The 13,385-nt window shown below is 38.4% G+C and overlaps 1 protein-coding gene across 1 annotated transcript; it reads right to left on the reverse strand.

The window, feature by feature from the left end:
• Nucleotides 1-336: 336 nt before the first annotated feature.
• Nucleotides 337-12,770, reverse strand: LOC119745063 (semaphorin-2A-like). The gene is made up of 11 exons (XM_038221285.1): nucleotides 12,674-12,770; nucleotides 11,985-12,127; nucleotides 7,034-7,133; nucleotides 6,639-6,782; nucleotides 5,942-6,078; nucleotides 4,806-4,917; nucleotides 4,204-4,261; nucleotides 3,143-3,296; nucleotides 2,013-2,217; nucleotides 1,110-1,192; nucleotides 337-516 (listed from the first exon to the last, which is right to left on the reverse strand). The coding sequence occupies exons 1-11, from the start codon at nucleotides 12,768-12,770 to the stop codon at nucleotides 337-339; spliced, it is 1,413 nt and encodes a 470-aa protein (XP_038077213.1).
• Between the last annotated feature and the right edge of the window lie 615 nt (nucleotides 12,771-13,385).

The raw sequence follows: 13,385 nt of genomic DNA on the forward strand, positions 1-13,385 counted from the left end.
ATATACATCAGCTTAAAAGAGGCTCGGCTGTCATATTGTATTCACTGTGTTTTAAGTTTTGACACTGTCAATTGTTAATGGCAAAGGATCATAACTCTATGGAAAAAGGAATATCTTATGATGAAAGTAATGAAATGTCAACACATATTTTGTTTCGAACTATTTGTTGTTATATACAAATAGCCTCGTGTGGTAATCTATGATACCTTAAACTTGCCTTATTGTAAATACACGTGGTGTTTTTGTTCGATCCCAATTGGACAAGTAATACAGTTCGTAGACTGGGCTGGGAGGGTTATGGGTTGGACCTTTCTTACTTTACCGAATTGAGGTTAATTACCATTTGAATGTACTGGGGTCGAACGCAGACTGTGTGGCAAGACACATCTCGACACTTCCGAGCGTGCAGTTGGTGTTCAGGGGCAAAGTGATGACATTCTCTTCTGTTGTCACCACGAGGTGTTTGCTGGTATCATTAGTCAGGAACTCTAGCCCTGTGATTGGATTTCGTGTTCCCTTAGAAAATTATACGAAGATTGAGAAGACGTATGTTTTATTCATCACGGGTCGTTAAAAGCCACTGAAAGGTTAGGCAGAACCACATCGAATCAACTCTCAGGTCAAGTGTAAAGATATCAAAGTGAATTGTAACAAGGAATTCCTTTCTTAATCCTAGATCTTTCATTCGGCAAATTTGTGTCCGCTCCCATTAAAAATCTTGAAAAAAATTGTGCAACCCCAGCCGGAAGTTTAACCTTTGACACCCTTTTGTATTTAATTTACTCGTGACTGCATTGATTGATTGTATCTCCGGCATTCTCTTTTTTTCCCTTTTCAAAACGAAAATGTTGAGGATTTCAAGAATAACGTGGATTGAGTGAAAAATCAGACGATAACTTGAACAGGAATATTTATATTGCACATGCCTAGTTAAAGATAATTGGGACAGTGACAGTCTGGATGTGAGGATTAGAGTCCAATTATTTTCAAGAGGACCAGATGTAATAGGAGTACAGATTTTATAGGACACCGTTATACTAAACAGTATGGTTGCTTTTAAAAGTGTTCCCATTGGTTCCTGATTTGAGTAAAACGCCCAATTTTCTTACCAGGTTTACTTCAAACACTGAAAATGTCTCGTGTTGAGGGTCGCTGCAATTTTCCTTGAGAACTTTCATCACCGTTCCAGTTGCTGTCAATGAAATACAAAACAAATGGAAGCAAGTTAAGGATCAGTTGCTGCAGCAAAAAAAAATATAACAAAAAAGGAAGTAGACTTTTCTTTGCACCTAATTTTGATGACTTTTCGGCCTATATTGCCACATATATTCACGCTTGTACGTTTAAGTAACATGTAGATAACAATTCAACGAGAAGAAAGAATACACCGAATGTAAAAAAAAGGAATCATGGCTCCAAAGTGAAACATTTGAGAGTTGCACAACTCGCCAACAAAAACAGTACAACCTGCAATTACACCAGGGTTTGCTGGAGTTCACTGAATAAAAGACCAAATTAAGTTCGGTTCATCAAGACACCAAATTCGATGCATACTGCGAGCAGGGACCGGACAGAAATACAACCAAAGGGGGCACCAATTAAATAAAGCGGTTACGTGTATTAGTATTATGTTTCACAGCAAACAATGTTTATGCCAATTGCGATTTGCCTGTGTTCATTGGAATACGAAAGAATAGCTCGAGTAGAAGGTACAGCGCATCAATACCAGCGCGGTATTGAGAAGACCTTTTTTTAAGCTGCCGTGGCCGAAATTTGTTTTTGTCATGATATGTTAAAACAAAAATCCAATATTTATGTCATGACGAGATGAACTGCTTGCCTTACTCCTTATGACCCCTAAAATGGAGTTTATTTCATAGAACAGTTTGCTTAACATACCTATACGAGATAAACATTTAGCATCGTGGCATCATTCTTTTCCCCTTCACTGGATGTCCCAATAAACAAAATCAGGAAGAGAAACAATAAATGATACATTAACTTCTACTCACTTGTACCAATGTAGTAAATATAGTTGTCAAAATCGACAGCTAGGCTGGTAAAACGAACATCGTCTACGTTAAATATGGGCGGATCTGATGTGGGAAAATTGGCCGGTGGTGCAACTTGAGTTCCTCCAGTTCGTTCCAAGGCGTTATAGCTGGGCACCGACTTGTGCAGCAGCGGAGGATAGTCAGTGGTGTGAACTTCTTGACACTGAGAGAAAAAATAAAACATTTATATACAAAATAATCCGAATATTGGGTCAATAAGAATTGCTTTCAGTAAAATGTACAGAGAAGGGGAGGAATTATAAACTCTTGTAAAAAAAGCCCAAAACATAAAGATAAGTTACTGTTGGTGCATAAAACAAAGACATTTTAATTTTAGGCACAGTATCGTCACAAAACAAAATATGAACTAGTGAAGGTTTGCGGTAACACCATGTGGACATCTGTTTTTGGGAAGATGAATGGTTCTGAAAAGAATCGGTTGGTTGTAAAAGTCGACGTTCCGATCAGTATGCTTTAATTGTCTTCGGGAGATGGTCGAACAGGTGGATCGGGCTGGACTATACTGAAGCTGAGTGAAGTAATGCGTGAAGTAATTGATGCCGAAGGTTGGTCGCTTGGGCGTGGATATGAGGATGCTGGAAACAGGTCAACGAGGCGTGGCGATGATGATGATGATGGAGGCTGGTTACTAGGACGATGAGGATACTGGCGGCTGGTCGCTGACTCGTGGAAGTGAGGATGTTTGGTAGAAGGGGGAGCCAGATGTGGCTGAGGTGGAATCAGATATCTTCTGAACTATGCGATGCCTGTGGATCTCTATGGCCTCTCTAATTCTTCATGGAAGACAATCAACATGGTGTTACCTGAAACCTTCACTAGTTCATACTACAACCATGCACAGTTTAAAGTCTTACAAAATATGAAAGAAACGGTGACACATTAAACAGCTCAGAGAAATATCAAGTTTGCTGTTTGGCGTAATGAAGTTTAAGTAAAATCATAGTAAATGTAAAGATGTAAAGACTTAATTGCGACTAAATTGTAAAGACTAAATTGCGTATAAAACCGCGAATGCTGTCATTTTTTAATTAGTCGATGAAGTATCCGTAATTTGGAGAAAACCATACCGTTCCGGGCCTTGGGTTAAACAGCTGAAACCCTTCATTCCACACGGCGTTGGTACCACTGCCCCCACTCTGTATCAAGAAATTACCGTTATCGAACAGATTCATGATATCTTCCATTCTGTAACTGCAGAGAGCTGACGTCGGAGGTCCATTTCTACCGTAAGATATAATACAAACAATGCAGATTTATTACAATTATATGGGAGTGACGCCATCAAGTCATGACATATAGGTCTAATAATTGGTAGCGTGTTTATGGCAGGTAAGGGACCGTGACCATTCAGCCCTGGTATGAAAAGGGCCCCCCGGTACCTTGTCCGGTCCAAAGCCAGTCCGGTCTTCAGCCCAGTCTCGTCCAGTACATTGTCCTGTCTGACCAGAAGTTTTGAAGTCAGCCAGGCGCATCGATTTATTGCCCTTCAGAGAACCTCCAGAGCAGAACAATAACAGACTTACCGGATTAAAGATAAAATCCTTCCATAACGCCTTGGTAATTTACGGTCCCATTGTGCGTGAAACCACAAGGCAGGGGTTTTGATCTGTGCCGACGAAAGTGTTCTATTGTTTCGCGCAAAGAGATGAAAACCACAAGCGGGTTTCTTCTGGGATATATTACATGTGTCAATACTTGCAAACAATAGACCCCAGGATAGAGGAGTTCCTGATTAGCAACTGGACGGCTCCTGGGCCGGTAGCTGAGAGGACTTCTTGGGAGGGGACGACCTTACCGGGGGGCCCTTTTCATACCGGGGCTGAATGGAGAGGGGAACAGTGTGGATGGTACAAATGAGGGTTTTATTCTTTACACTCGGTGAAGGATAGACGTGCCTCATTCGAAACGATTTCCACATCGCAATGGCAGAGGCTTATTTCTCTCTGTCATTTTAGCAGGTATCAGTGAAACCAGTGTTAATTATACAAACCAATAAAAATACCAGAATGCAAAACGAAAACCAGGGACACAATACGGCTGTCAGATGGTAACGTAGTCTGCCTTTTTAACTAATATTTATTGTTAGTGAGCAAAAGTACGATACAAAAATGGAATAAATTTTACTCACTCTTGGATTGTGAAAACTGCGTATATTTTCCCACTACTTTGGTCCCAAACAACATCCTCTGTCAACAAACGTGAGGTATTGAAATAAAGTTTATTAAAATAAAAAGCGGTCATTTCATTTACCTTTCTTCTTCTTGAGACCAATCAAAACCAATATTGTTTATGAAAACGTGTACCTACATTTTAGCCTACGATATATCGTGTGCATTGATCCCCAACAGTTAATTAATTTGTCACCAACCTTTGGAAAGAATTTGCGCAAAAAGTATGGACAGTTGATAATATTAAATTTGAGGAAATGAGCAACTTGAACAAAAGTCTAAAAAAAAAAGGATTAGAGGACATGAACAGTTCCCCGATTCCCCTTAACCGAGCTAATAGTACAACAAAACAGAGATAAGGGCAAAAAGGAATGTGTGTGTATTGTCGTTTGACCCCCGAAAAAAAACATTTGACAGGCTTGAACGTAGCTCGTATTTATATGTTATTATATTCTGCTAATACAACCTGCATGAAATTTGGCTTTGTTTGGCACAGACTGGCAAGAAGAGGTGACACTTATTCCCCGGGAAAAAAAAAATGACAAGTGTGTTATACACTTACGCATATAATTATATTGGAATGCCGGCTCGTCTCCATTGGGTACGGAGCATTCCAACGAAGCCTTGATGAAGGTAACGAACTTGTATGTGTTCATACTGTCTCCTGTATCATTCTGAATATAGACAGAAGTGAACGATAATAGTGTAAATCGGCTGAACGAAGATACATTTATATATCTACAGGGTGTGGAAGAAAGGGTTTATATGCTTGAATAGAACAACCGTTGTAAAAGGAATAGCCTGGAGACCGTTTAATTGTTCCAAAAATCAATTTATAATTTTTTGTCAGATTAAATTACAATTAAAAAGCTCCTTTAATTCATTCAATGTGTCGAAGTTGCTCTATAAGCCGCAATATGATTACACACGATGCTTTATTTAGTTTCACCAACCGTTAATCGTAAGTAAGTTTTGAAACATGGTGGTAATTTAAACTAGTGAATGTTGTGGTGATACCATGTAAACAAATCTTTTTTGAAAAGAAGTGTAGTCCAAAAAGCAACCAACGCACAACCAACCGGTCCTTCAGAACCACACTTAATTAACCACTCTTAATTAGAGAGATTATCGACATGGTGTCACTGCAAAGTGTCACTCGTGACTCGTAAGGTTAGTCTTCTTCATGTGCAATTTTCGAGATTCATCTTGAGCAAAAACATTTAGTAATAATGTAATAATGTAATAATTACTTTACAAAGTTCATATTTTTGTAGCCAAACAATATTATAGGTGGATCCTTTTGTGCACTGAAGATGCCAAAGCAACCACACAGAAAAACTCATTTTGTATTCAGAGCCTTGAAGATGCCCCAAAATGGAACAGAAGGAAATGTATTCAAAATAAAAAAAAAATCATTCGGTGGAAACAATAATGCACAACTTGTCAAGTAGCACGGAGAGAAGAAATGTTACTTGATGACAAACCATACAATCTAAAAGTTCCGAGCCAGTTTGACCCAGAATCTGGGCCAGTCTATTTTACCTCGTACACTTTTCAGGTCTCAACTGACACATTGTGGGCTCGTTGAACTGAGCTTTAAACAGTTTACTTTACGCTACTACACATCTGACTAGTTGAATAAAATGATGACTCACCAACCCAGCGCTTCCATTTAAGAGTTTGAAGATAATTTCTTACCTTGCACACTCTTGCAATGCGTGAGTACACTTTGTATCCAGCGGTGTACTCCAGTGCAACTTCACGGTACAATAGAAACACATACTCGTTGCCATCAGCGTGTGTGTACTCAAACGGTCTCCCCACAAAGGTTGGTTCTATGAATACATACACACACACACAAATCAGAGATATTGTTTACACACAGTTTGTTATATTATAGAAAAACATATAAGTGCCCATTGCTAAATGCAAAAACCAAACCGCTATCCCACGATTCATCCTTAAATCTTACTTAGATGGTTAACTTTGAACAATATTTGGTCAAAGGAACTGCAAAAACTCAACATACTTTCAAGATGTATTATACTTTAAAGCAAATAAAATTTACCTGGCCTGACATTTCGATATCAAGCGAACGTCTTGTTAAGATCGAAACGAAGATAAAGATTAATCCAGTAAGTAAAAGCCGTTTTCAGCCGTTAATTAATTTCCATGTTAATCAGATGTTATCGTGACGGCAACACACTTAGTATGCTAGGTAAAAAAACGAGCCAATTTTACTGTTATTGTACACACCAAGGTTTTGTTCAACTGAGAAATAAAATATGGGGGTAACAGTCTATATTTAATTAAACATCTTGTATTGTACACCAATACGAGAAGTATTCTAAAATCTTGCACATTGAAGCCGGAGTAGTCTATATGCCTGACTCACCCTTGATAAACCCCTCTCCAGTAGTGACTGTATCCAGCTCAAACTTGATGGGGTTGCCAGTACTTAAATCTGCTTGTACAGAATATTTGTTGAATGTGTTTACCGCTCTACTCCCACCATAGAGTATATCCCCACTATCACTGTCTGAAATAAAATTAAAAAGTTTGGTTGAGACCAATGTAAAAAGTGTTTACTAATTGTTGCCTATGGCTTACATATTCATATGAAAAGCAGTTACAACTATAGGTTTTCTTTTTAAGAAAGCAACAGTCTAGTTGAAATCATTCCTGGTAAAGTTCAGTATATGCTAACTTCAGGATTTCACTTTTGCATTTTTTGTTTAGTTTGTTTTTGTCATTGATACCCGTACCTTTTGCTAAAATAGGAATACTTACTAAACATAGCTGTCGCTGCATGAGTATCCTGTTGGAGAGGAACCACAGCTAGGTAGGAATAATTTGTATTCAATGGATGGCACGACAAACTGATAGTACACTATGCAGGAAAAACACACAAAAATACATTAGCAGAACATGCAGGTGAACAATAATGCTTGATCTTCAAAACCTCAGCCATACAAGTCATACAAGCAGAAAAAAAGACACGAAGAAATTTCACAGAAAAACAACTGACATCATTTAGAATTATTTGTGATTATATTTTGTGATCATTTAGAATTATTTGTGATTATATCTCGGCAGTTTGCAACGGTTATTCCAAACCCTACACAGCTCCACAAGCTTCAATAAAAATGCCACTAAATTGGAACACAAATACCTACCCGATTCCAACATACTTACCCTAACAGTCCTGAATCCTCCAATTTAAATACAATTTTGAACACCCCCTAGATAAAGTATTGATTTCCTCCAACCATGTGTGAGAATTACAACTACATAATACGTTCCCCAAAAGAAGCTAAAGGCCTACCCATTGCAAAATCTGCCCATTAGCAAATAAGTTGCCAAATGACAAAACATGTTTCTCGAAGATATTAAAATACCTATCTGATTTTGAATGTCTGCCTGAATGTGAAGAAACAATTCAATAACTCAAAGTCTGATATTTTTTTTTCGAAATTCGACCCATAAACAAATCATTTCGTGTCGAAGTTTGTTTGTCGGCACTACTTGAATAAAAGTTGCGAGATATAATTGACTCAGTGTTTCATTTTGTTTCGTCTCGTCGGTACATGCTTTTCCGATCGTCCATCCTCCAAAATTAAGTATAAAGAGACAAGTGTACGATAGGCTAGCCCTTAGAAAGAAATTCGAGATTTTTTTTTTCATAAAGCCAAGCCCAAAATATGGTACACTTGTCTCTCGATATTTAATTTGTGAGGATGGACGATCAGAAAACCATGCGCGGAAGAGGTGAAAAAAAGAAGCATTATTTATAGTTATATCTCGCAACACAACTTTATCTTCAACATGTTTTTTGTGCTTCTCAAGTGAGTATTTTTTGCATGAAATCATTGACACTTTGTATCTTCGGCATGAAAAAATATAAAGTTTCGTTTCTATCAAAAACAACCTTTGATTCGAGGACCTAAAGGACAAAAAAGAAGTGAATGACATGTGACCAACCCACTCACCAACCAGTCGATTAACTGACCTATTGACACACAGAGTCACTTACCGGCTGACCGACTCGCTAACCCACTGACCAAATGTTCGATCAACCAACAGACAAGCCAGCGAAAAAAAAAAACCCAAAACACAATCGACCATCACTGACATCCAACCAACTGGCTGACCGACTGACTCAACCACTCACTGATCAAACAAACAATCATCCCACAAACTGAACTACGGTGCAACTGCCTAACAGATTAACCACCATCTCACCGACCGACCCACAAACTTACTGATCAACGAAACGATCAACCAACCAACCGATAGACCGAGCCACAATCCAACCAACCAACGCACGGACCGACTGACAAGTTGACCTTCGAAAATTGTGGACTCTGTTGTTCCCTATTTTTTCAACGTCCCTTTTTGAATGCTAAATACACGCACTCATCCACCCACCCAACCACCAATCGAGTCTTTAACAAACCAACTGATACCAACCAGCTACGAATCGACCAGCGACCCACCGCCTGACAAACTGAACGACCGATCAACAGACCACAGCCCACCGATACTCTACCGACCGACCGACTAACTGGACTATCTGCCTACCTCATAACACTGTATGGCCATTGCATTTGTGCCACACACCAGCAAATCACCAGAACTCGTTCTTTCTGCAACTCGTATGAAGTTCCAACAGACAGTCTATTTTTGGATAAAGTAGAAAAATAAATGTATGAATGGCAACGTTAATGAAGACAAGGGAAGTGTCACTTGTGAAGGTATTGCTCCTTAGAAAAATTGGCCGCAGTTAAATCAAAAGGGGGGGGATTTGGAGATGTGCCCCCCCCCCCCACAAACACACACACGTTTAGACCAGGGGGATGGGTAACTGGATAATCCCCATATGCACCCAACAAGTTTGTTTTTGTGAGACCCCAAAATGACGCTGTTATCTTCTAACAGTCCTACAATTAAATAGTCCTCAAAAATGGAGAACAAACAAAACTTTGTCTACAGCGTTTCGATGTAAGGTTGTGGGACGTAAGCGCGCAACTTCGCATGAGATGTACGGAAGAGTTGTAGCATAAACAGCGCCCCCAAAAGTCATGTGGTGTCGTCCCCACCCTCTCCTTTCAACTTTTCACGGCTTGTCATTTGTTTACAATTTGTGGTCGTCCCCCACCACCCCCACACACAGACACGGATTTACGCCTCCGTTTGAGAACAACACACTATAGTTCAATAATGACATTACTACATAATTATTTGCAATGTGCATGTATGATAAAGCGTGAGCGTACGTGTAATACAATGAAATATACGACTTCTCGTATGCAAACCAATCGAAGACGTTTTTTTTTTAAATATGTAATTTATTCCTGCTAATCTGTTATAAGGAGGAAAATAATTGTAGCCATTTCAACATATTGATGCCCCTAGCGACAACTGTTTAACAAATGGAAAAAGTGGGCCTAGACGGGACTTTAAAAGACAAAAGTTCTCTAACGTAACCAATTTCCACATGCTGGAAACAGCTGGATTATATTTCAATACGCCCTGAGCTATACGTTGTCTTCCGGATCTGAACAGCTTTTATTTAATGTCCATGCAAAATTACAAGGCGCCATTGTTAGGATAAAGCATCAATAAAGAAAGATTCAAGTTGGGTGAACGGACATACTGACGTACCAACGACTCACCTCTTTATTTACAGGGTGTAAAATCGGGCATGTTATAATGAGACCCACAGGCTCCATTGTTTCAAATGACATCTAGATAAAAGTAAAATCATCATTCAATTCACTAAAAAATACATTTCTATCACCTTTATGTATTGTTTTAAATATTCTGGTAAAATTGGCCGAAATGAATGCTAAATATTCAAATATTTAATCTAAAGAAACCACAATATATGATTGTTCATACAATAATGGATGTAAACAATAATTACCAGCCATGGGCGTCGGGAGAGGGGGGGGGGCGGCAAGGGGTGCCCTTGCCCCCCCCCCCTCCCCCCGGAAAAGCAACAAAACAAAGGCAGGAGAAAAAAAAGAAAAACAAGACAGAAAAAGAAGCGCGGGGTCATAATGCTGTTATTTTAATGGGTTGGTGGGGGGGGGGAAATATCCCTGCCCACCCTCTAAAAATGATCAATCAAGAACATGCTGGCAAAGTACACGATTTTTTTTACGGGGGGGGGGGGTGCTTTGACCCCTGTAAAAAATCCTGGCGACGCCATGTTATCAGCCCCATCTACAGGTGGTGCAGAAATAAGAAAACACATTTTTGACAGCAATTTCCACCTACTTGTTGAGCACATTTCAAAAACTCAATTGAATGGTATTAAATATTGATCCTAAAATACGAAGTCACGAGAAAAAAACAATGATTCCAAATGCATTTTTCGTCTCTGAGATATGGTAGTTTAAAAACTTCATGTGCCAAAACTGTTTGTCCACGGACGGCTCTATATCATCCGCTTGATAGTTGACTGAGTTCAGCAGGTTGATTTGAAGACAAAAAGCACTACACCGGGTTTACACGTGGACAACATTGATTTTGATGACTTATATTCAAATTAACATCATAACACTCTTTTTTTCGCCACGTATGGTTAATGAGTTGTACTGCATTGCATTATAAACAAAACAAAAACAGGCGATGCCTTTTTCAATTCCGATAATTTTAAACCTGCCAATTGACTCCCATGGACCTAATTAATAATTACACGCACTTTCAGTGTTTAATGCTCTAAACCACTCTAGATCGCCAAGGCGTTTGAAATTTATTCTAGTATTTCTTGAGTTATTGCCATCAAAACGAGTTTGTTCTGTACTTCAAAATTGAAATTTCCTCCAGTGATTTGTCATGATGACTGTGTTACATTATGAGATGTAATTTCATGAGAAACCATTAAACAGTAAAAAAGTACATACCCCCCAAAAAAATGTATTTCAAACGTGAAAAATACAAACCAAATGAAAAATGGAAAGTCAACGTCCATTGAACAATAATAATACACTCATTATTTGAGCAATAACCCGAGCTCACCAACCCAAGCTATATTTAGCTGTAAGTTGAGCAAGTGATCGGTCTTGATGTCTAATTACATAAGAGTAATACATTTCGTGAGAAACCGTCAAACAACTAACATTTCTTTCGAGAAAGGGTGCGCTTAATAGAAGTAGTGGTCTCGCACCCCAGGACACACGTGTACATCCGCACGCCGTGGAATATTTTAAGTCTCGGTCAATAGAGGGCGCGCCACATAAATAATGGTCTCAACAACGCATCAACACGGATGCTGCACAATTGAACAAAAAGAACAAACTCATTTCCGATCAACTACTCAAGAAATACAAAATGGATTAAATCGAAATTTCGTGCAATCAGTTTTCACGATGTGTAGCATAAGTAGTTGGAATGGCGTGAGAAACCGTGGAGCTATAAATATAATATGATCTTTACAATGTAGTGTTTTAAACGCTAAAAATCCACGTTGACTTCCATCAGGATTGTATTTGTCGCGCTTAAAACCCTGTATTGTTACATTCATAATAGCTTGATTGTTTGACTTTTTTGAATGAAATTACATTGTTGATGTCAAACATCATGACAATGGAGTGTACGAAAATTCATTTTAATGCAACGTGTATTTCTTGAGTTGTTGACCCCAAATCGAGTTTGGTGGCGGAGATCGAGACCACTGTTATAAGTGAATGAAACTACGAAAATGTACATCTTTATAATCACAGCAATTTCTTACTTTTGTTGTTGTCACTTTGTTGTTTTCAAGTGAAAGTTTGAAGAGTGTTTCGTTGCTTCCGATGTAGACATCTTCCCCGATCTTATTGAGAATCTGGTAAAATGGCAGACCAGGCTGACTCACATTGATACTGACATGTGTCTCTGAAAATTCGGGGGAGAAGCAACATCTTGACTTAAAATTGAATGTCATCAATTACAAATAACTGTACACAACGACTATTTGCTCTTCTCTTCACTAAGGCTTATCTCCAACTGTCTCACAATTAGGTTGACCAATTATGAAGGAATAATAACTTCATGAATATTTCATTTTTAGAACTGAAGACAAATTCTCTGTTAGTGTCGATTATATCGAAATTCAAAGCCGTTATTATTTCGCAGTTTCTGATTTCCAGAGAGTGAAACGAGGAATTACACGATTTTTAGTAAAAGTTACCCATATTTATATAAATCAATCGAAGCTGGAGCAAAAGGTGGACCTGTTTTATTCAATGAATAATTGTCCCGGCTGTCAGTTGGATGAAGTGGAACGTCACTCAAGTTCGATGAACTTTTGGTACATGTATTAAGAAATGGGATGGAAGAATGTTGTTTTTGAAAGAGAGATAATAAACAAATACAATACACAATGAAACAAATTGATGAACTCAAGGTTATATCATATTCAAAAAAATATGTTTTTATCACCGTCCAGAGGTTTGGTTTTCCAGTTTCTCTCCAGCTTCACTGCTTCCAGCTCGTTGGGAATAAACGCGACAATGCAATAGATTATCAACAACGTCATTTCGAAGGTTGACATCCTGAAAAGTAAAGGCGATATGAAACGATATGAAAAATGACGGCCCATCCAAAGAAGTTAACATTGATTCCGTATCAGACTCGCCAATTTTTCGAATTATTGAGCTTTCCAAACTATTAGTACATGTCCATGATTGTGTGCGGATGTTACTTTTAGTGAAAGACACAATCTAAAAAAAAAATCAGATGTTGTGTTTAATTGTAGTTTATTACATTTTTGAATACCTATGACGAAGTTTTAAACAATTACAAATTCTTTCCCCAACATTTGAAAGTACTGTTACTGAGAGCAGTCTATTTGAATTTGCAAAAAAAACCGAAGAATTGATTTGAAAATGTATTCGTGTGAACCCGTGATAAACTCCATGTTAATAGTCCTTCAGCAGTACTGTGTTACGTGTCCTTGATCGTATTCTGTGACACGCTAATGCGAAGACGTCAGAGAGTGCTACAAGATATAGTCACTTGCAAATTGCTTATAGTTTTTATTTACAATGTTTTAGGTTTGAAATAAATACAAAATGTTGGGTGAGGCTGCAGCTTATATCGGAAAATATCACCGCGATTTTACCGCGATTCTCCCACAATAAAAAAGGACAAA

The sequence above is a fragment of the Patiria miniata genome, unplaced genomic scaffold (genome assembly GCF_015706575.1).
Source record: "Patiria miniata isolate m_02_andy unplaced genomic scaffold, ASM1570657v1 HiC_scaffold_7, whole genome shotgun sequence".
NCBI lineage: Eukaryota > Metazoa > Echinodermata > Asteroidea > Valvatida > Asterinidae > Patiria > Patiria miniata.

What these genes read in the sequence shown, in the direction of transcription:
- LOC119745063 (XM_038221285.1), bottom strand. Translation starts at nt 12,770, where the DNA reads ATGACGTTGTTGATAATCTATTGCATTGTCGCGTTTATTCCCAACGAG. An exon ending in TGCAGCGACAGCTATGTTTA is followed by an intron (nt 6,783 to 7,033) that starts GTAAGTATTCCT and finishes ATTTTATTTCAG; the next exon opens with ACAGTGATAGTGGGGATATA. An exon ending in ATTCCAATATAATTATATGC is followed by an intron (nt 4,262 to 4,805) that starts GTAAGTGTATAA and finishes GTTTGTTGACAG; the next exon opens with AGGATGTTGTTTGGGACCAA.